Source organism: Phoenix dactylifera, chromosome 11 (assembly GCF_009389715.1).
Source record: "Phoenix dactylifera cultivar Barhee BC4 chromosome 11, palm_55x_up_171113_PBpolish2nd_filt_p, whole genome shotgun sequence".
Classification (NCBI taxonomy): Eukaryota; Viridiplantae; Streptophyta; class Magnoliopsida; order Arecales; family Arecaceae; genus Phoenix; species Phoenix dactylifera.
The window spans coordinates 9047945-9068250 of NC_052402.1; the positions used below are offsets into that span (position 1 = coordinate 9047945).

General features: G+C 37.2%; 1 protein-coding gene across 2 annotated transcripts; it reads right to left on the minus strand.

Annotated features, from left to right (window-relative positions):
* Positions 1-814: 814 nt before the first annotated feature.
* Positions 815-19679, minus strand: LOC103703272 (eukaryotic peptide chain release factor GTP-binding subunit ERF3A-like). 2 transcript variants are annotated; one of them, XM_008786056.4, is made up of 17 exons: positions 19331-19678; positions 16057-16107; positions 15593-15694; positions 14478-14589; positions 10704-10749; positions 10279-10350; positions 9424-9486; positions 9189-9343; positions 9012-9073; positions 5017-5167; positions 4060-4165; positions 3842-3977; positions 2071-2135; positions 1769-1951; positions 1613-1685; positions 1451-1537; positions 815-1259 (listed from the first exon to the last, which is right to left on the minus strand). In XM_008786056.4, the coding sequence occupies exons 1-16, from the start codon at positions 19488-19490 to the stop codon at positions 1470-1472; spliced, it is 1605 nt and encodes a 534-aa protein (XP_008784278.2). In that variant the 5' UTR covers positions 19491-19678; the 3' UTR covers positions 815-1259; positions 1451-1469. The 2 variants fall into 2 exon arrangements, with proteins under 2 accessions (XP_008784278.2, XP_026658859.2); XM_026803058.2 differs by having other exon boundaries at positions 897-1301; positions 19331-19679.
* Between the last annotated feature and the right edge of the window lie 627 nt (positions 19680-20306).

Consider the following 20306-nt stretch of genomic DNA (forward strand, 5'->3'; position numbering starts at 1 on the left):
CTTCATCTAACCATGTATTACTAGCTGGAGTAATATTCTTCTCTAGCAGCCCACAACAGCACCAAATCTAATAATGATGATTCACCCGAGCAGAGAACGATGGCCCATTTAGTACTACAATATTTGGAGGATAAGAAGCTTTGGATAGCTAAGACGTATATACGGTAAACTATTAAACCTTTTCTCCTAAATTTTGATGAATACACGATGAAAGCCAGAGACAGCACATATACCGCTGGCAGCAAACATCTGCGATCCATTAACCTCAAAGAAGCTGTATGACTAGCGGAGAATAATTAAAACAGAATTACGAAAACATATTTTTATATAATATATTTCGTGCAGAATAGACGGAGAGCCGACAAGTTTTACAAAACCAGCTTTATAGAAAGCAACCGAACAGGGAACTTAATGAAATCGATTTAGGTTTCGTATAACTCCCATTTTAGCAGAACCTGAAATCCAAAAGGCACCAAAGGTTGCATCTGCAAAAAAGCTAACTGAAGAAATGCAGCTAGCATTATAAACGAAATCAATCATGTTTGGCTTAATCCTAAGCATCCAAACCAACAGTACAAACCCTCTTTATAAGATGGAAAGAACACTGACCCCCTCATAATGAAGCATTGGCCACCATCAGCTGTCACAAGACCAGGACTGGCTGGGTATTAACCCTTACTGGATCTTAAACACATGATCAAACTGATACAAAAACCAAACTTCCGATGTTTCATACCAACAGACTCAAATTAGGTTCCATCATGAGTCCTACATTGCCTATAGAAAGAAAAATGATAGCATTTATATGGAAAACTGTAAAATAAGGTAGAGGCAAGCCTTGCTCAAGTAATTTTAGATCTCACAGTGGAGGATGGAGTATTTCACATCATAAAAGAAATGACACAATATCCACCAAATGGATCATAAGGATGCCTTCCACCAGAACTATAAAAAAATTGTTAGTACGTGCATAAGAACTGGTGAAGTACAGACAAGCCATGCTCAAGTAATTTTATCTCACACCCAGCAAAGGGTGAATGGGTATTTCACGTCATTAAAAAGAAAAAACGACACAAGCTCAATCATACTAATCATAATTCTCCTTTCTACCGCAACTATGAATCAAGACTCATCTTGTTTATCCCTTTGTTACTCATAAATATAAAACCGCAAACTTCAAGGCTGCTTCAGAAATAATGCTCATGCAGATTAACTGTACTCATAAACTTGGTGGTCTAGTAGAACAGAAATATCTTTTCCTGGCAAGCATAAAATTATAACACAACATTGTAAGTTATGACCTGTAGAAAACCACAAAAAAATGGCACCCGGTAGTAAGTTTTGAGTAAGAGATATAACAGGAAAAATATCAGATTATTGCAGAAGAAACATAGATCCATGAACGGCAATTATAGATGGTAAAAGAGGATAAGTAGGGGAAGTCACATACCTTCTAAACCAAAATTTCTTTAATAAACAAAAGCTGAGCTTCCTGGAGGAGGAAGCGCAACAACCTTCCCTATCGCAACTGTTTTCCCTGTAAAACATAAACCATGTTACTGACTATTACAATAAGCACATCAGCATCATTACTCGAGAATTCTCTTCTCACCTTCCGTACGAAGGGTAAACCTTCCAAGCTGGGCAAAATCTGAAAAGTTCTCGATGCATATCAAGTTATTCACCTAGATGACAGATTTAATTAGATAATTAGTACTAAGAAAGTGTATACTCGTACATTTGGTTAAGAGTACTTCAAAGGGCATACCTGAATGCGGCAGACAACAGCAGCACCATTCTTAACGAAAAGAGGCTTTCTCTTTGGCTTCTTTTTCTTAGGATCCGCACTCTTTTTCTTCAAATCAATTTCTTCTATAAGATCTACAATCTCACACTCCTCAACAATTGCATGAATGTGTAACACTGCCTTGTAACCAGCAGTGAAAATTGCCTATTACAATAATAAAGCATCAAGAATGCTCGGTGATTTAACCGGACATTTGTTCCCATAAGCCAAATAGCATCGTCAGAACCAAGAAAGGCTCTTTTTTATCAAGGAAAAGGACTTACATTGTCAATCAATTCAAGAATCTGCAACTGGGCATTGAATTCAGTAACAGCACCTATTGGATTTGCTGCATGGACATGACAAATTGTGTTAACACATGTTGCCAGTGTAATATTCAGATACAAGCAATTTCTAAATTTCATTATTGTTGAAGAATTCCTTGTATGAAAAATACAAATATGTTTTTTTTTAATTTATAAAAGAAACTGCATGTACCAACAAAGTTATCAAAGGAAAAAAAATGAAGAAACAGCCTACAGTCATATGAAATTTCAGAATTTTTTACTAAGCACATAGCCCTGTAAAGATTACTCGAATTCAGGGAAACCCAAATTAGAGTCATGGTCAATCCCACCACCAAAAGACATAATACGGCCATTCAAGAATTTCATAGTATCGTAAGATTTTTAACAGAACAAGCGCCCTAGGAAAACAATCCAAATTAAAGCATGCAAAGAAATCATAAGGTATGCCACAAGACCTGGAAAAATGGAATATTAGTATATCATGCTGGTTGATAAGAATCAATCTAACAAGACAAAATAGGTGGGAGCAAACTGGAGAAGCAACCAAGAAATTACGGGCATGAAGATTTAAGGAGACCACAATAAGGAATAGTTTGAAAAGGCCAGGTGGGAAATGCTTCCACTAAAAGGGACAAGTGGAGAAAAACGACTTAGAAAACCAGTAATAGCAGATGTATCTGTTGATCAGGACAATGTCAAAGTTAATAAAGCCACATCCATACAACTGGGAAATGGTTTCTTGGTTATGGTGATGATTTTTTCAAGATAAAGACATCCAATATTATAGTTAAATGCATATCACAGCCAGACAGCAATCATGGCACATCCCTAATAAAGATTTGGCATGCATAGATTATAAATAGAGATCAGGCTTCCCTAAAATTCCTTGACAACCATCAGGTCACCAGAAGGCACAAAAATAGAAACAAAACAAAACAAAATCTAATCTGTTCCAAGTAATCTTGATATGCCCTTATCAGGACAACATTGAAATGACCGAGGAAGAAGACCTGTTTAAATCAATAGGCACATTAAAGATCACAATAAAATAAGAGTTAATCTATCATCATCCATTAGCAATTATCTATATATGTGTTCAGGCCCACAGCTCGGTAGTTAGAAGGATATTGAGAGCTTCAAGTTCCATGCATGGATACACTCTCAAAGTGTGTCCTATAAGACTCATCATTTCTGGCACGTGCTTGCAGCATCCAAATGGCTTATCATTGCTAGCTAAACCTCTTTTGTTACAAAATCTTTCATAATCAATCTATCCTATATAAATGAATTCAGAAGACTGTTATTTGCCCATCAGTTCTAATATATTCATGGCTTCATTAGACTGTCCATTAAGAATTTATATAGCCAGAAATGGTGGTGTCTGCAGAATAAATTACAAATCTAATAATGTTAGTTCAGGAGTAATTCTCTGTATCAGACTTCAGGTGAATATATATAATTTATGAATTACAGTAAAATAAATTGCCATGTAAGAAGATTCATACAAAATGAAAGTAGCAAATCCTCTAGATCCTCTCACCCCAATATTTTTCTTTTAGATTGAAGGGTCATAACTTTCTCATCTTCATATCATTATTTTCTAACTACGTACTGAAGTGGATAGTTTAGCATTATTTGCATAGATATCCAAAATAAAATATAGAAGCATCTTTCAAGCACTACCAGAGAACGCCAATTTAAGCTGTATGCTTTTGAGATTAGGTTTATATAAGAAACTAATACATACCAATGCTTGAAAGGACAAAACCAGCCAAGATATCCTCTTCTTCAATCCCTGACAATTTGACCCGGACATTCTCACCAGGTCCAGCACATCTTACTTTATTTTCATCACAGTGTATAGCAAGCACTTTTACATTAGCCTGTCGATCATCAAGCAATACAACATAACTGACCCAATAAATTTAAAACTATGAACAAACTGAGCCTAAGAAGAGATCATACTTTGTTGGGCATGATCAACAAGCTGTCACCTTCACGAATACTTCCAGACTCTATTTTTCCCATCACGACAGTTCCCATTTCTCTGTATTTATCAATAATTGGCATCCTGTATATCAAAAGTTTATTATTGTTTTATAATAACTTGTCAAATGGCATTGCCAAGAACGGCTAAATAATTAGGTACAAGGATGCGGAAAAATTAACTTGATGAATCTCCATCACATCTATGGAAACTGCTAAGATTGGGCAAAAGAGGAAAACTAAAGTTCTGATCATAAAGTTAGCTGAACATAATTATTTCAAACCTTCCATATGCATTACACCACAAAGCGAACTCTCATCCAACTCTACGAGACTCTAACATCAACCTAGAATATATGCTCTCCTTTTTCCTTTTCTCTTTCCCAAGTTTACCCTTTTTAACTGACAGAGTAATAAATGCATTCAGTTTTTTCCCCTTTAACCTGTCTTACAAGAACCAAACTAAATGTGTATCCAATTATTTCACAATAGAAGACCCCTCGGTGCATCAAATCATGATTGTTCATCCTGAATTACAGTACCACTTGCAGCTCAGGGTAACGGGATCGCCATTCACAACCATCTATATTGTTCAAATCAAGGGTTTAAGTACCTCACTGGTATGGCATGGACCCATACCTTACTAACAAGCAGTACACCTACGGGTGCAGGCATAACATAACTGAGTTGCATACTGTGTCTCAGTACAACACGTACCAAGGGGCATACTAGTACTTTAGTGGTACATGCATCAGTACTTATATCGTTTATTTCACAAATAAAGAAAAATTGATGGTAAACCATGTGATTCACTAATTACTCCTTTCAGTTTGATGCATCGTGTACAATAGAGTCATTATAATGCATGATCCATCATGCGCATCTTGGGTGCCAACAACTGGTTGGAAACTAAAAGAGATGGAAGTGAATTCGTACCTGAGAGGACCTTTAGGATCACGTGGAGGAACAGCAATTGAATCTAAAACTTCAAAAAGACAAGGACCATTCCACCAATCACAAATGCTTTTCTCCACTCTGGTCTTCATATTGGTACCCACCAAACCAGAGATAGGAAGAAATTGAACATCTGTATAAAGTGCATAAGGAACAGACAACTGTATTATATACAAACTAGCAGTTTATCACATTGGTTCAGCTCTCTCATTAGTAAAGTTTGATTGATGAAGTATGTGCTATATGCAGCTATAGCTCAGCTAGCATTGAACTTCTTTTCACATGATATTGATGAATTGAGAATTATCTTTGACTTGCAAAATCTTAACACATGAGAGAAATGATGGGTATGCTTTAGCAAGAATAAACGGAGCAAATGGATAAATGACAAGGTCCAATCATGGAAGAGCCAAGTATAATTATTTTAAAAGACTTGCATGGCAGACTAAAAGTAGTTTGTCTAAAGATACAGATTTAATTAAATGCATCTGACAAAAATGTGGTTGGCCAATTTGACTCCATCCCTTAAACTTCCATCATAAAGTAAGAGAACAAGCACCACGATACAAGGAACCCAGTGGGCCATTAAAATAAATTCCCAATAATTGCATAAAAAACACTGGCCTAGAGTTTTCTCACATCCATATCTGAAGCAGACAGGCCTGTTTAGATAAAATAGTCAAGTAATCAAAAAATAAACCATCAATAGATCATCCCTTATATTATAACATAAGAGAACAAGCACCACCAGACAAGGAACCTGGTGGGCAGTTAAAATCCTCAATAATTGTGTAAAAGACACCAGCCTAAAGTTTTCTCACATCAGTATCTGAAAGCACACAGGCCTGTTTAGCTAAAACAGTCAGTGATCAAAGAATAACCCCTCAACAGAAAGCTATGAAGCACAGACATGGATGTAGGGAAATAAGACATGATATGAATATACCAATACATCGAAACTTTAAAAAATAGGTAACAGTATGGCTGAAATGTTTCGATCAATACATGTGTTATTTTATATATATGTGAAAAAACTTCCCTAAAGCATAATGGAATACCATAGTAACATAATCCATATTCTACACAAGCTCCATGAGTTGCCATTCTCATCCATAGACCAAAATCCAAGCCACATAGTCCATACCATCGCATCAACATCACATTCTACAATTTCCCACACATGATATCCATTATTAAAAGTTTAATATTCATAGGAAGAAAAAAGCCCCCACATCGTCTCTAAATCCAACTGCTGCTTCCCTCTCACTCTCATAATTAAAAGGCTAAGATTCATAACCAAAAAACTCCCCCTCACCCTTATTTCCAAGTACAACCGCTGCTTCCGTCTTCCTCTCTCCCCTCTCTTAAATAGGGCACATAAAATTTGAGATCTAGGATTTACGTATCAGATTGTACCACTTCGTACCACCTGCACTTGGCATATCATACCAGCCTCTTAGGAAACCAATACTTAGTACACCCCCTTTGCTGAGTGCCAATACCATGGGATGTACCATGAAAGTACTTGGTACAGTCTGTATCCATTGGGTGTCAATACAGGTAAGGGAACCAATAGTTAAAACCTTGCATGAGATTGATGGTACAGACTTAAGTTTAAAGGAAGTCGATCTGGGCTCCACACCAGCCTAACTCAACCCAATATCCAATCAATTGTCCGCAGACATATCCAAAAAGTATCTAAGGGCTTGCTAATTATAAAACTAGAATTACTTAAAATAATTATCCAACATTTATCCAGCTGTACCCAACAAGTATTTGTATATGATTCATACTTGAAATGGCCATGGCATGCAAATTTGAAGTATCCATGCATCCTAACCAAGAAGGATAATGCATAGGATTACCAATGACCATGCAATTAGTTTTATGTAACAAATATTGATTTTGGATTAAGTAGGCCTTAGATCAAAAAGTACACAACTAATAGATTCATCAACAGTCAGCTGAGAGCAGGGTGCTATCATGCTATTAAATGGCATCATGCACCAAATACAGAAAATGGAGAGATGAACAAGGTAAAAACAAGAAATTCTAAACAACCATAAACTAGATAACAGCTAGTCACCAATACGATGTAGGCTAAATCTGAATTTAAGACTCACAAGAAGCAAGTTTCCTCCACCAGGATTAAAAGGACTACAAAGCAAGCTAAGCTCCAATAATCCAAGTGAAAGAAAAAACAATCCCTTAAGCAATAGAGGGAACATTAGCTCTGAGCTGCATGCAATCAGCTCATGTACACAACTAATAGATTCATCAACAATCAGCTGAGAGCAGCCTTAAACAATAGAGGGAACATTAGCGCTGCCAAACGAATAAGCTACTTGCAATCAGTTCACGTTCAGCTAAAAATGATCGCTTAATAAACAAGAGGATTTTTAGCTCAGAATATAAATGAGCCAAACATGAGGTAGGCCTAGCTCGATCATGCTCGGATCAATATAACTTAAAATAAACATGGAAATGAATAATTACTAATTTATCATTTACTTGAGCTTCCTAAACTTAGCTGTCAAACACAAGACAGATTCATACAAAAAAATTAAGGACAGCCATCTAGGTGCCTAATCAGGCTAGCCACCCAAGCAAAGCCCACTTAAGCACTAGTCTCTAAGAGTTTCATTTCTCTATTTCTTTCCCTATTTGAACTCATATGGGACAACTGGAGGGCAGCAGGATACTGCCAGTGGAGCAATCCAGTGGGCTGATCAATGCTTAGCGGTGGAATGGTGAGTGGCGATGGACACAGACAGCTGTGGCTAAAACTAGTAACAGACAGACATATTTTTTACCACTATCTATCGTTCTCTTGCATACATAACTTTTCTTGCTCTTTTTCCTCTAGCAATGTTTTTTTTTCCATCTGCTTCCCCTGTTTTTTTCCTGTTGCTGTACATGCTAGCCTTTGTTTTGCTTGCTTCCTTCCCTCATGATGGATGTTACTTGTTTTGCAGAACATTGCTGTCGCTTCTCTACCCTTTTCTCCTCCTCTTCCTCCTATTTGTTGCCGGGGGGTTTGGCTGCCTTGCTATGTCCCTGCGGCCTACTGGCTGCCGCAGCAGCAGCAATGCTGTTGCTGCTTTCCACTTTCTTCTAGTGGATTTTCATCTTCGGTCTTTTAACCGTGAAAAATAGGTCTAATAATGCCATATATAGTGAAAAATAGGTCTTCTTGGAGGATTTTCCTCCCTAGGCAGCTGTCTACACCTAGGCACTTGCCTAGGCCACAAAGGGGGTCCCCCACTTGGCCTCGCCTAGTCAGTTGTACAAACATGAGATCAGAATTCAGTTTATTACTCTCTCAACGTTCGACCCACAAGTTGTTTTGTCATCCAATCCAGGCTGTCTGAACAGTGGCACCAGAGGATTCACCGGTTTGGGCAGGTTTTGGTGAAGTATGGGTTTTACCTTGACCTAACCTGCTTCGCATGTGGCAGGTTAACTGGGTCAACCCAGACAGTCAACCAGGTTTTAAAACACTGCTCGAGACAACATTGAATTATATCGTTGTGAGTCAACTAAACTAGCAAAAATATCATAAGAGGGAGGAACAGCACCACCCAACAAATGAAAATAAAAAAAAAGTAAAATACTGATCCTGCAAATGCTGCAATAGTGCGCAAAGTAAGAAAGCAACACATTTACTTCTGTCAACCAAACCTCCTTTGCAGTATGGAAAAAAACATAATGTCAATGGCATGGAGAATTGCTGAAAAGTTTGCATTTTTGTTGTTCTTTTTCCAAAAAATAGTTCACATTGGAACAATTCAAGTAAAAATGTCAACATTACATAAAGCAGGAATGTCAAATAAATTATATGAGGAGATGATCCTAAAAAAGAAGTGAAAAAAAAAGTGAATACAAAAAAGGAGATGTTGGAAAAAGGAATAACATTAGTGCTGTGGGAAAAAGTAAAAACACATGAATATAGCTCATGAAAAGTTAGACCATACTACCTTTCCTTAAGTAACCTGAAGACTTGAGGAAAGGAACCATCTTAGACTCTATTTCGTCAAACCTGCAAAGGAAAAGCCCCATGAAAAAAAAGGTGAAACTGCCACTCTTTAGCAGGCAAAAATCACAAATTTAAATCACTTGTAGACAGAAAAAAAAAGACAGGACTTGAACAAAACCTTTCTTTGGACCATTTCACAGTAGGATCATCCATTTTGTTGACAACAACAATCAACTTAGCAACACCCAATGTTTTTGCAAGTTGAACATGCTCACGAGTCTGTCCTCCTCTTTCATATCCAGTTTCAAATTCACCCTTTCGAGCAGATATGACCTTAACACAGTAATATATCACAAGATTATGAAGTTTCACAAAGAATATATGTTGAACAAACAAGATGACAAGATCTTTACCAGAACGCCGATATCAGCTTGAGAAGCACCACTGATCATGTTTGGCACATAACTTTTATGACCCTAGAGAAATATGCAATTAGATGAACCATGATCAACAAAACTTCCAAAGATATAGGAATCAATTATGTGATATCCAATGTATTGACAATAGTAATTGAAATACGACACTGAAAAATAATTTGTGATACTCACTAGACTGATATATCATTCTCCTAATGTGCTAGATCCAACATTAACAATGCATGCAGATACATTCAGGAAATTCTATAATTCCTTATAAGCCCGTAACCAAGTGGATTGAACACTCTTCTGACAGAAAATAACAAAACATGGAGTCACTCACAATTTGATCCCTCCAAAAATGTGCAAGGACTCCAATGCTGATGCATGATACATTTTTCAGGAACCAGGAAAACAGGGACTTTGTTGTAAACAGAAATAATTATAAGATCCACCATTCTGAGCTTGCATATGAGTTAATAACATTGAGATGTCTTTCCATGCCATATGTCACAACAAAAGAGTACTAATGATGCCAATGATAAAAGCCCTAGAGTTTAAGCAGAGTTTGACATCTACAGTTGTGATATGCTGTTCTGGAAGTAATTTTAGACCAATCTTGTTACATAACCCACTCCAAGCTTGTTATGTAACCCAGAAATGTTGCTGCTTCATTTACTGTGACATATTCAGTCAACATTGTTATACAACATGATTATGGAATTGAAAAATGAAAAGAATTTCCTTGTTCAGATCCTTAAAACATCCAAACCAACAGCCTCTAAGACATTACTGAGAGAACAGATTTAATTCTAATAACAAAAAAATTCTAAGCTATTAGTAGAAAAATACCGGAGCATCTAAGATCGTGAATCTTGTATTTTCTGTCTCAAAATGGGCTCTGCCAACCTCCACAGTCTTCCCCTGAAACACATAAAATATAGAAACAATAAGCAAAAACAACTGTTTGGAAAAACCATGCAATCCACTAGTTAGAGGATATGTTGAGCAAAAAATATACTGAATACTCAAGGAGTCAAGTCTTTACCAGTATGGATGATGCTTTCATAAATAACATAAATGACAAGGCATAAGGGACTTCTTTATTTCACTCATGCAAATAATGATAAAACCTTTTTATACTCAGAAACTATTAAAAGCACATGAACAGGGTATAACAGAGCTGCTAAGCATAAAAACAACTGAAGCTTGGCAAAAAAGATCATAAAGTTTAACCCGCAACAGATTTAGATAAGGTGAATGCTGAAATTCCATACCTTTATACGTTCTTCCTCATTTGTGTCCATAATATAAGCCATGTACCTAGAGCATCAATGAACAGGCTACTAAATATATATAAAAACTCCAAAAAAAATGTGAATTTATTCCAGAACAGGTCATAGTGAACAGTGAAAGAAAGGAACCAGCAAGATACCCATAATGTGCAAATGTGTCAAAGTACTGTGAAATTGAGCAGTGCAACAATCGGTTCAAAATATATAAAAGGGCAGCCTAATGCATGTGGGTCCCACCACTGCAGGGTTTGGGGAGGATTAGACGTACACAGCCTTACCCTCATGTGCGGAGAGATTGTTTTCATGCTTGTGACACTTATATCACAATGGAGCAACCTTACCCTTGCACCAAGGTTCGCCCTCATAATAGCTTGAAACAAAACAATTCGACCGTCTACATGGCACATAAATAAGATTTGAGAGCCCAATCCTTTGATCTAAACCCTAATTTGGTAATCATAAGAACTTATAGCATCGCAACAAAATTCACATTTTCCAACATACAATTGTGAAAAAAAAAGAGATTTTATTGAGAACACATGCTCCTTAAGTCTCGAAATTTGAAGGTTTAGAGCACAATATTCTAGCCCTTCAAAGTACAAAAAATTAAGAAAACATGGAAACGATACCAAGAGACTCTAATAAAATACAAAAAAGGGGCATGTCTTCAATTTAATCTTGAACTTACACAAAGCTCAACAAGTTTAAAGGCGTCCAAATATTTCTAAATGTTCTTTCATGTATTAATATAAATATTTGTTTTCTTTCTCCTTTCTGATGAATATATTTTTTACAAGAGTAATTAGCAAGGAAATTCTGTTGATTCTTTTCCTACAGTGGGTGAAAGAGGATCAAATCAAGGTTTTAAGTCCCTGCCGACGGGGCGCATCCCGGCGGTCCCATCCTACTCTTATGAGAAAATGGGACCGGGACAAGATCGGGACTCTGAAACCCATCCATCAATGGATAAAGAAGAAAAAGGATAGAAAGGGAAGGAAAGATGAAGAAAAATAAAAAGTGAAAGGAAAGAAGAAGAAGAAGAAAAAAGGAAAGAAAAAAACAAAGGGAGAAGAAAAAGAAAGGAAGGAAAGAAAGATGAAAGAAAATAGAAAGAAGATAAAAAGGAAAAAGAAATAAAAGAAGGCATAAGAAAAAGAACAAAAAGGAAAGGAATGGTAGGTAGAAGAAAAAAAAGAAAGGAAAGAAGAAAAAGAAAGAAAGAAAAAAAAAGGAAAGGAAAGAAGAAGGGAAGAGAGACGGAGAATTTCTACCGGGACGCATGAACATGACCACCACTAGGATGGAGCAGGACAGTGAGGCGTCCCGATGGAGAAACCGGGATATCCCTATCCCAGAGGATTTAAAACCTTGGATCAAATTATAAATGGAAACAAATCACCAACATAAAGATTTCACCAGCTCAACATAGTATTACTATTGTGGACAAGGCAACGCCCTCAACCATCAAAATCTCACCAATCAGGAGAGAACATCTCTAGTAATCAGGGTCCCATTCCATATGGTGAGTAAATGCCTAAGCCAAGTCCAGAGGTCCAAGCAATCATGGAATAGAAATCATGTCACAGTATTAGTTCCTCCAATCAGAATTAGGATTCCCAAATAGACTCATTATGGAGAGCAAATTCACCAATACTAACCAAACATCCAATTACAGCAACCACAAACTTGGGCAGGCATCTCAAGGCAAGGTGAAAAACAAATTTAGAATCTTTTCAAAACTGACAGCTCAAATCATTAAATCTATACACAAAGACATTCTATTACCAAAGGACTGTTCATCATCTTCCTGCACAATCTCCCATGCCACTACTATCACAGTGATGTTTCAAGTTTCTTTTACCATAATGCTAGCAACCCATAGAAACTAATAACGCATTGAAGAAAATCCCACTTTTATAAATATATTCTACAAAGGGATTCCAGATTCTTAAAGTAATTTCAACTCTTTAAGAGATGATTAACCACTCTTTTGTTCTCTCTGAGCACATAGACAAACAAAGCATCATAATAGGATTGTATTTTAAAGTAGTTTGCCATATGATATGTGTCATGAATGAAAACACAGTCAACCTAAAAAGAGGCGAGTCCATGTGAAGTTCTGACACCTGAGACAGGAGTAAAAGGATAGATATGTGGGAATGAAGTCCTATAAAGAAAGTTAACAGATGAAGTAGGTGTCACATTCCTCACATCTTCACCATAAAATGCAGATAGATAAAGAAAGTAGCAAAGCAAAGCAAGTCACCTCCTCAACCACAAGATCTCTTCTAAAATACAATGTGTTACACAACTATATCACCTAAAATTTCTTAGGTTTTCCTATAATGACGTCATTGGATTTTTATTAGTCTCCACATGTACAAAATTGCATGGCAAGAATAGAGTGTTCTTGACATGGTGCTGGCAAGGTGTTCCAAAGTTTGCCAGAAAGGGGAAGGCTTGAATTAACGTGGCCCTCTCTTCTTCAACTATACCTAGCTTTTTTCAGGCTCCTGGTATAGCTTCAAAGAGGGGATCAATTAGTCTCTGTGACATTAATCTACCGCAACAGGAGACCATCAATTATTTTGTATCCATTTAGTCTTTTCCCCCTATAAGAACTCTACACCCATTGAAGGCTCATGTAATATACAAAACAGAAGGCTTCTTTTTATACTCTAACAAACAAGACATAAAGTTATTGTTTCTCCAAAAACTTCTTTTACCATAACCCTCTTTCCTCCCATCCCTCCCTTGCTATGGAGCTACCAATAAGAATTACCAACAATCTCATGACAAAAAATTAGAACTCAAGTTAAAGTAACTACCCAACTACTTTGGATTCTGTATTACCTCATTGCACTCAAAAACTGCATCCTTACACTTAGAAGTCAAAAATATATTATTCTGTTGCCTAAATCAAAACATCAAATGGATGATGCCCTGTCACTATTCCACTCCCCTGAAGATTGTTGAAATGAACCGCATTCAAATCAAAATTTTCAATACTCCCAGAAACTTTTGGAATCCACCAAAATCAGCTCCAAAAAGAAAAAGAAAATTAAAGCTTCATCTTTAGAAAATATAGAGCAGAGTTACTGCGGTCTACATAATGCAAATATATAGTACAAAGAAGTAAAAGTCATAACATCATAAACCCTGATATAGTTTAAATATATCTGTCAGTCAACTGACTTTATAAAGATGCACTGATCTTTCTAGATCTCATGTCATCAAGCTTAAGTTCTGAGTTCGTCATCCTTCAGGTACATGTGATCTCAATTTCCTAATGATGTATAATGCATTCATATACTCTTACAACAGGCAATAGCTAGCATGACAAGGTGGTCTTTGCTTGGTGGCATAGGCAGCACAACATTGAACTGTTAATGGAAGTATTATTCCCCGATACAGCAGCAATCAGGGACTCCAACTACGTGTAGATCAGAGTGTAGGACCGCATATGTCTTCTTTTAAATAAATATCACTTGGCAAGGTCATCCATCAATAAGCATATTACTCCCATTAGAACAAGAGAAAAAAATTGTGAAGAATATTCAAACTTTTACTATGATAACATTCAAATTATATCGTTGTCGACAACACAAAACAGATAGAGTAGACAAATATTGGACATATTTATAATAGTGGCAGACTTTGTGACATGTAGCAATATAGTATGTAGAGAAAGAATAAAATAGCACCGCCTCAGCAACAAATAAGCACAACAAATCACGAGGTACAACAAGAGCATACCAGCTTTCTCTACTTTTATCTTTTGCTTCCTTCTCATATTTCTGCATGGTTCGGTCATCAACCTGACCACTGAGGAAAAGTATCTGGCCTCCAGTTGTAGACTTACCAGCATCTGCATCCATGGAAACACGCAAATGCAGAAAGCAGATATGATCTATTAGCTGCTTTTGTTAATATAACAATTAATGTGAATTAGAATGATGAAAGCAGTCAACCCACAAACTGATCTTCACAAGATCAATGGTCCATGCGATAATATCAGATTAGAAGTGAGAATGCAGTACAAGAGCATATGCAATCATGATAGATCCTTTAAAGTCATATGAGACTCTGAAGTTGGTATTTATTGTATACGAAGTATACAACTAAAAGGTAGGAATTAGGGAGGAAGAGAGCATTTCAGCCATATATCTCACACTACATAGGCTTATAATCTATGTCTGTAAACTAAGAGAATAAGGATCAAAAATAAATGAAAATCTTTCGTTAGAAACATATCTGTGTCAGAGAACACTGAGCTAACATTTAGACATTTTGGTTCTATATCATCTCTCCCAAGCTTGTGTGAATTCACAATATAATTAATAAATTCCAAAGAACTTGAACTCCAAATGCAAACATCACCCTCAATGAACTCAAATTTACATGTTTGTTGAATTGAAATCTCCACATATCATGTCCTGAACATTTTTGCTGATCATGAATCATTTTCAAAATTAGCAAATTAATCACGAAAAAAGAAAGATCCCATCAACAGTTAACTATGCTTAGTATCATTTAACAATTCGGAAAGCATATACACTGAGAAAAAAAAATATATGGACTTGTTATGCCTTATAACAATCGAAAAAGGATGGATTGGAAGAAACATTTCAGAATCTAAAAGTGATGACCAGTGAGATGAAACAATATAGTGTATATCTAAACCAGAATCTAGTAAACCCCAGGGGAAACAATATAGTGTATATCTAAACCAGAATCAAGTTCTAAGATAAAAGAAATAGAGCACAGCAAATATAACAAGATAACATGGTGGAAATATACCAACAACCATTAAAGGTCATTTTTACAAAACACAACAAGGTGAAGAGGAAGAAAGCCGCATCCTTACATACCAACATGACCGATGAAAACAACATTTAGGTGCCGCTTCTTGTTTTCTTCCTTTTCATCCTGCTTTTCATCTTCCTCAGTTGCAACTGTCTCCTTATCTTTCACTGTGATTTTAACCAAGCAAGCATTAACATGAGGAAAAAGAACTCATGAAGTATAAATGACGAGGATGAATATTAAGCGATATCAGATCTGTTTGATGGCTCAGGAAAAGTAAGTTGAAGGCCTTAATCCGAAGATCCTTATACATTGGTAGGCCTGGACTAAGGTAAAAACAGAAAACAGTGATCCGAAAGCCAACTCATAAGTAGTTGAATGATTGATTCCAATTTATGGCCATGGTAATCATCAACTACTATAAAATGAAAGAAGAATTTTTGACAATCTGCCTGCTGAGCCAATGTTTCTCAAAACACAATTTCCCATCAACTAGACTATATTTGCAAATCTACATAGGGCATTGCACCTTTTGTCTCCAACTGTAAGGACTGAAGGTCAGACAGAATCGCTTTGACGTCTGCAAAAAAGAAAAGAAGTAAACATCAGAATTGATTAAGGCTAGACTTTTCGCAAAGTCTGATAATGATAAAGGCACATGAAATCACCCTGTAGCAAATGGATGAGAAATTCTTTAAACAAGTTTTCCTTCTTTCTAGCTTACTAGAAAAAACTAGCTGTTACGATTCTACTGGAACAGCAATGATGGTTCAAAAAATAAACTGGAGTTATAGCTTCCATGTGTGTTTTGCAAGGAAGCAGAATAATTTATAAAGCTTTTGTATAATAGTCACACTTCCAACAATTAATTAATGAGCATGGGACTGTTTTTGGTAATTAGACTCTAAATCTTAGTTGCTAGAATTGCGAGTAGGTATGGGAGCAAGTGCAAGTGTAGGTGCAAGGAAGTGAATATTTTAGAAACACTTTAAATAAAGCAGCGGATAGAAAGTGAGTGCAGGTTCAAGATTACAGATAGATTGTAAAATAGGTGTGTTATCTGGGGAGAAGATTCTGGCTGCTAAGCTTTGGATTGTTTGGAAGCCATCATTCATGACCAGAATTCAGATATTCTAGCAATGCTCTTTGGGAGTTTGTTGAGAATTTGGATAGCAGAAACAAGAGATGTTCAAGGGCAACAAGTAACATGACAAAATTTAGTGGTTCAAGCGAAAAGGAAAAGCTCATTATTGTACTAAGAACAAGCACTAAGCCTGCCAGCTTCTATTCTGATCTAGATCATCTATAAAAAGAGTCAAACAAATAAAGGAGACAAATGTGTTATATTTTCCTTCGAAATAATGATTGCAAAAGAAGGAAAGGTAAAAACCAACCTGGAATTGATGGGAGAAGGCTTCTTGATTACTATTATGGTTAATCTTTGAAGATTGTATTTTATCATCACAAAGATCCTCAGCTATCATTACACAGAATGCACGAAGCATGATACAGGGCTTGCCTCCTCAATGTGGCCAGACATTCTTTAGAAATTTCATCAGGTAAAAACACTTGACATAATGACACTAAATTGAAACCATAACAGGATACAAGGACATGATGACAGATATTGGACATAATCACATCCACAGAAAGAGTACATTAGTTAGGTAGCACCTAGCCGATACTTTCATCCATCATATAAGAGTATTTAAAGCACATAACAGCCATTTTGTTGGCAAGTCAGCCATTGTAAGTATGCAACACCAATGTTATTAATGGAATGGTCTAAATTATTAATTAGCAGGTTATTCATCACCTTAAATTAGTTTTATTGTTGTTAACCATTCCAATTACCTTTGGACATAGTATAAATAGGTTTACCCAAACTTAAAAATTCTCGATGAAGGAAGCAAATGCCAAAGGGACAACTACAACAGTCTCCTGAACTAAGTTTGCAAGAACCAAGCTAACTCTAGGTTTTCATCTTGGCCAATATCTCGGCCAAGATATCAGTTTGTATAGATATTGGGCAGCCACCAATACGGTATAACCTATATCTCAGCCCATATAAAGTGAGAGATCCTGATATATCATCAATATGATATCAGAATATAGGCCAAGATCTCCTAATATGTCCTATAGAATCTTAAATTGATGTCTTGACTGTCAAATACTTAACTCATTGTCTTAATTTAAAAGCTAATCTCAATTACCATATCAACCAAGATAAGTCTAGGTTCCTATAATATTGCCTAAGATCTCGAAAATTTTGATCTTCCTATTTTTTCAATGTCTTATCTCAAGCGAGATAAACAAAGATCTCAGTCCACCTCAGTATCAGACATGTTACAAGATGGTTGAGATCTTAGTAACTAGAGACCTTGAGCAAACTAACCCCAGTATTGTAAGAAACATCTTAAGGGACTGACCTAGTAGAAAGGTGTTTTTTGGCATAATGATTTGTAAATGCTCAAAGAAAAGACAGGAGAGTCCGATAGTTTGTAGTCAGTTTTCTCTAGCGATCTGCAGGAGAGACATCATGCACTTATCTTTGCACTTATATTTCAGCCAAGACAGGATGTCATCCCACCTAAAAAGTTGTACAAAAGTTTTTTGGTTTTTTTTTTTTTTACTCTGAAGGTCGTACTGTAACTGGAAAAAGAGAAGCGGTTAACGAGAGGTCTGACCATGCTTGCCCGACTAACTGTCCAAGCTCTTAATTACTGGTTCCAAACTCTGAATGACTGGTCAGGTGGATCTTTCATTCGAGAAAACAAACAACAGTAGAATTCCAGGCATAAGAGGAAGAAATTGATCAGAAAAGCTTTTTTGAGTCAATCAGAACCTTTTCTTGGGAGGGTATAAAGTATAAACTATAGCACATAGATGGGAGATGGTATTGTAGGATTGAGAGAGAGAGAGAGATGACTGCATAGCATATCCCCTTTCTCTTTTTTTGAATTTTGAGAAGTTGCAAATAATCACACAAGAAAAATGGATGGCATTAAACAGACATCATGATTTTGACAAGGGTGATATGACATAAGATCACTCTTCAGCTAGGGACAACGTAATTACATGTCATAGAGAACATTATTCCCTGGATCCAATTACAAAATCAAAAGCAATGACAGGCCAGATCAATGCCACATTATGCCACATTGAAACAAATGCTTTGTAATTCAAGTTTTATGCCATGATCAACACATATAGAACCATGATGCTAAAAATGTTCTCGCACAAAATAACTACATTGATGGCCAAAAGCCTCCTGAATATAATTTGTTGCTTTTGAAAACACTCAAAGCATCCTCTTGGCGTATGGGGGAAAAGGGTCAGTAACCTTTCATTTCATACATAACAGATGCCGTAGCAATCAGTAGCAGTTTCCAATAAATTCTAGACCAACAAAAGAAAAATACACTGGATGACACTAATTTGATTGCCTTTCATCCTTCCATTCTCCTTTTGTTGGACAAACCATGAAACGAAATCTTTTTTTTAAAAAAAAAAAAAAACTAAGATGGAATTCGAAACTCCGCTAAATGAAAAAAAAAAAATCTGTGGAAGAATGAGGCTTGCGCAAGAATCCAGTATCCAAAGGAACTACGAGCCAATTTTTTTCGGAACAAAACCATCAATAAAGTTAAAAAACGAACGATCTGAGTTCTGGAACTGCGATCCCGCGTCCAACAAAACATCATTTCAAAGAAACGTATCATCTTTCCAACAAGACGACAAGTAAATCCACGGATAATTCTACCGGAACCTGATAGGATTAGGGTTTACAGTATCGAACAAACCTTCGGCGGGAGGAGGCGCCAGGGTATCATCGGCGGCGGGGGCAGGGGGTCGAACCTCCTCCATGGGCTCGTCGTCCTCCTTGCTCCAGTCGTTGATCTCAGCGTCGTCGACGAGGGCGGGGGGGTGGGGGGCGACCTCCGCTCTCGCTGCTTCCTCCATCTCTTCGCGAGGGCGGCGAAGGGGCCTTTCGAACCCTCCGCTCGGGCGCCTTGGGTTTTATCGCAAGCGGAGGGGGCGGCGGCGGTAAAACAGTCGTGGCTAGCGGAGAAAGAAGGCTTGGCTGGGGGAGAGGGGGAGGTGGGAATGCGGTTTATTACGGTGGGAGAAATGAGCTGCGCTCTGATACCTTTGGGTGGGAAATGGGAATGGCTTTTTCTTCTCCCCTCTGGAAATCCGAAATCTCGATGTATGTTGCAAAGCGGAGGCGGAGGCGGAGGCGGAGGCGGAGTCGGAGGCGGAGGCGGAGGCGGAGTCGGAGTCGGAGTCGGGTCGGAAATCTGTCTTACTACTATTTAATATTGAAGTGGAGCCGGAGTCTGCTATTTTCCTTCCGGAATCCGGACCATTTCGGATGGTTGTTTGGAGATGGTGGACTAGATAACATACTCCGTTCCGATATAAATAGAAATTTACGCATCCGATTAATACTATAGTTTTATTCATATTCATTAAATAAAAATAAATATTAATATAGATAGACAATTTTTATTTTACAAAGTACTTATGATCTTTTAAAAAATATATATAACTATTGTTGGGGAAAAAACCCCAAGTCATACCGCCACGGAGGCGCTCGGCCAGAGAGCGCCGACCGGAAAGGGTGCCGACCAGAAAGGCGCCCGACTAAAGGGCGCCGACCAGAGAGAGCGCCAAGGGATGCTCGGCTAGAAGAGTCAACCAGAGGACGCCGACCAGAAAAGTGCTCGCCTAAAAAGCGCCGACCAGGAAAATAACCAAAGAGCGCAAAATAGAGAC

Excerpts from the sequence above, each read along its gene's own strand:
- LOC103703272 (XM_008786056.4), bottom strand. The coding sequence starts at position 19,490 with ATGGAGGAAGCAGCGAGAGCGGAGGTCGCCCCCCACCCCCCCGCCCTC. Across the intron at positions 5,168-9,011 it reads TTCAGGTTACTTAAGGAAAG|ATGTTCAATTTCTTCCTATC; the intron begins GTAGTATGGTCT and ends CACTTTATACAG. Across the intron at positions 1,538-1,612 it reads GTTTACCCTTCGTACGGAAG|GGAAAACAGTTGCGATAGGG; the intron begins GTGAGAAGAGAA and ends TATGTTTTACAG.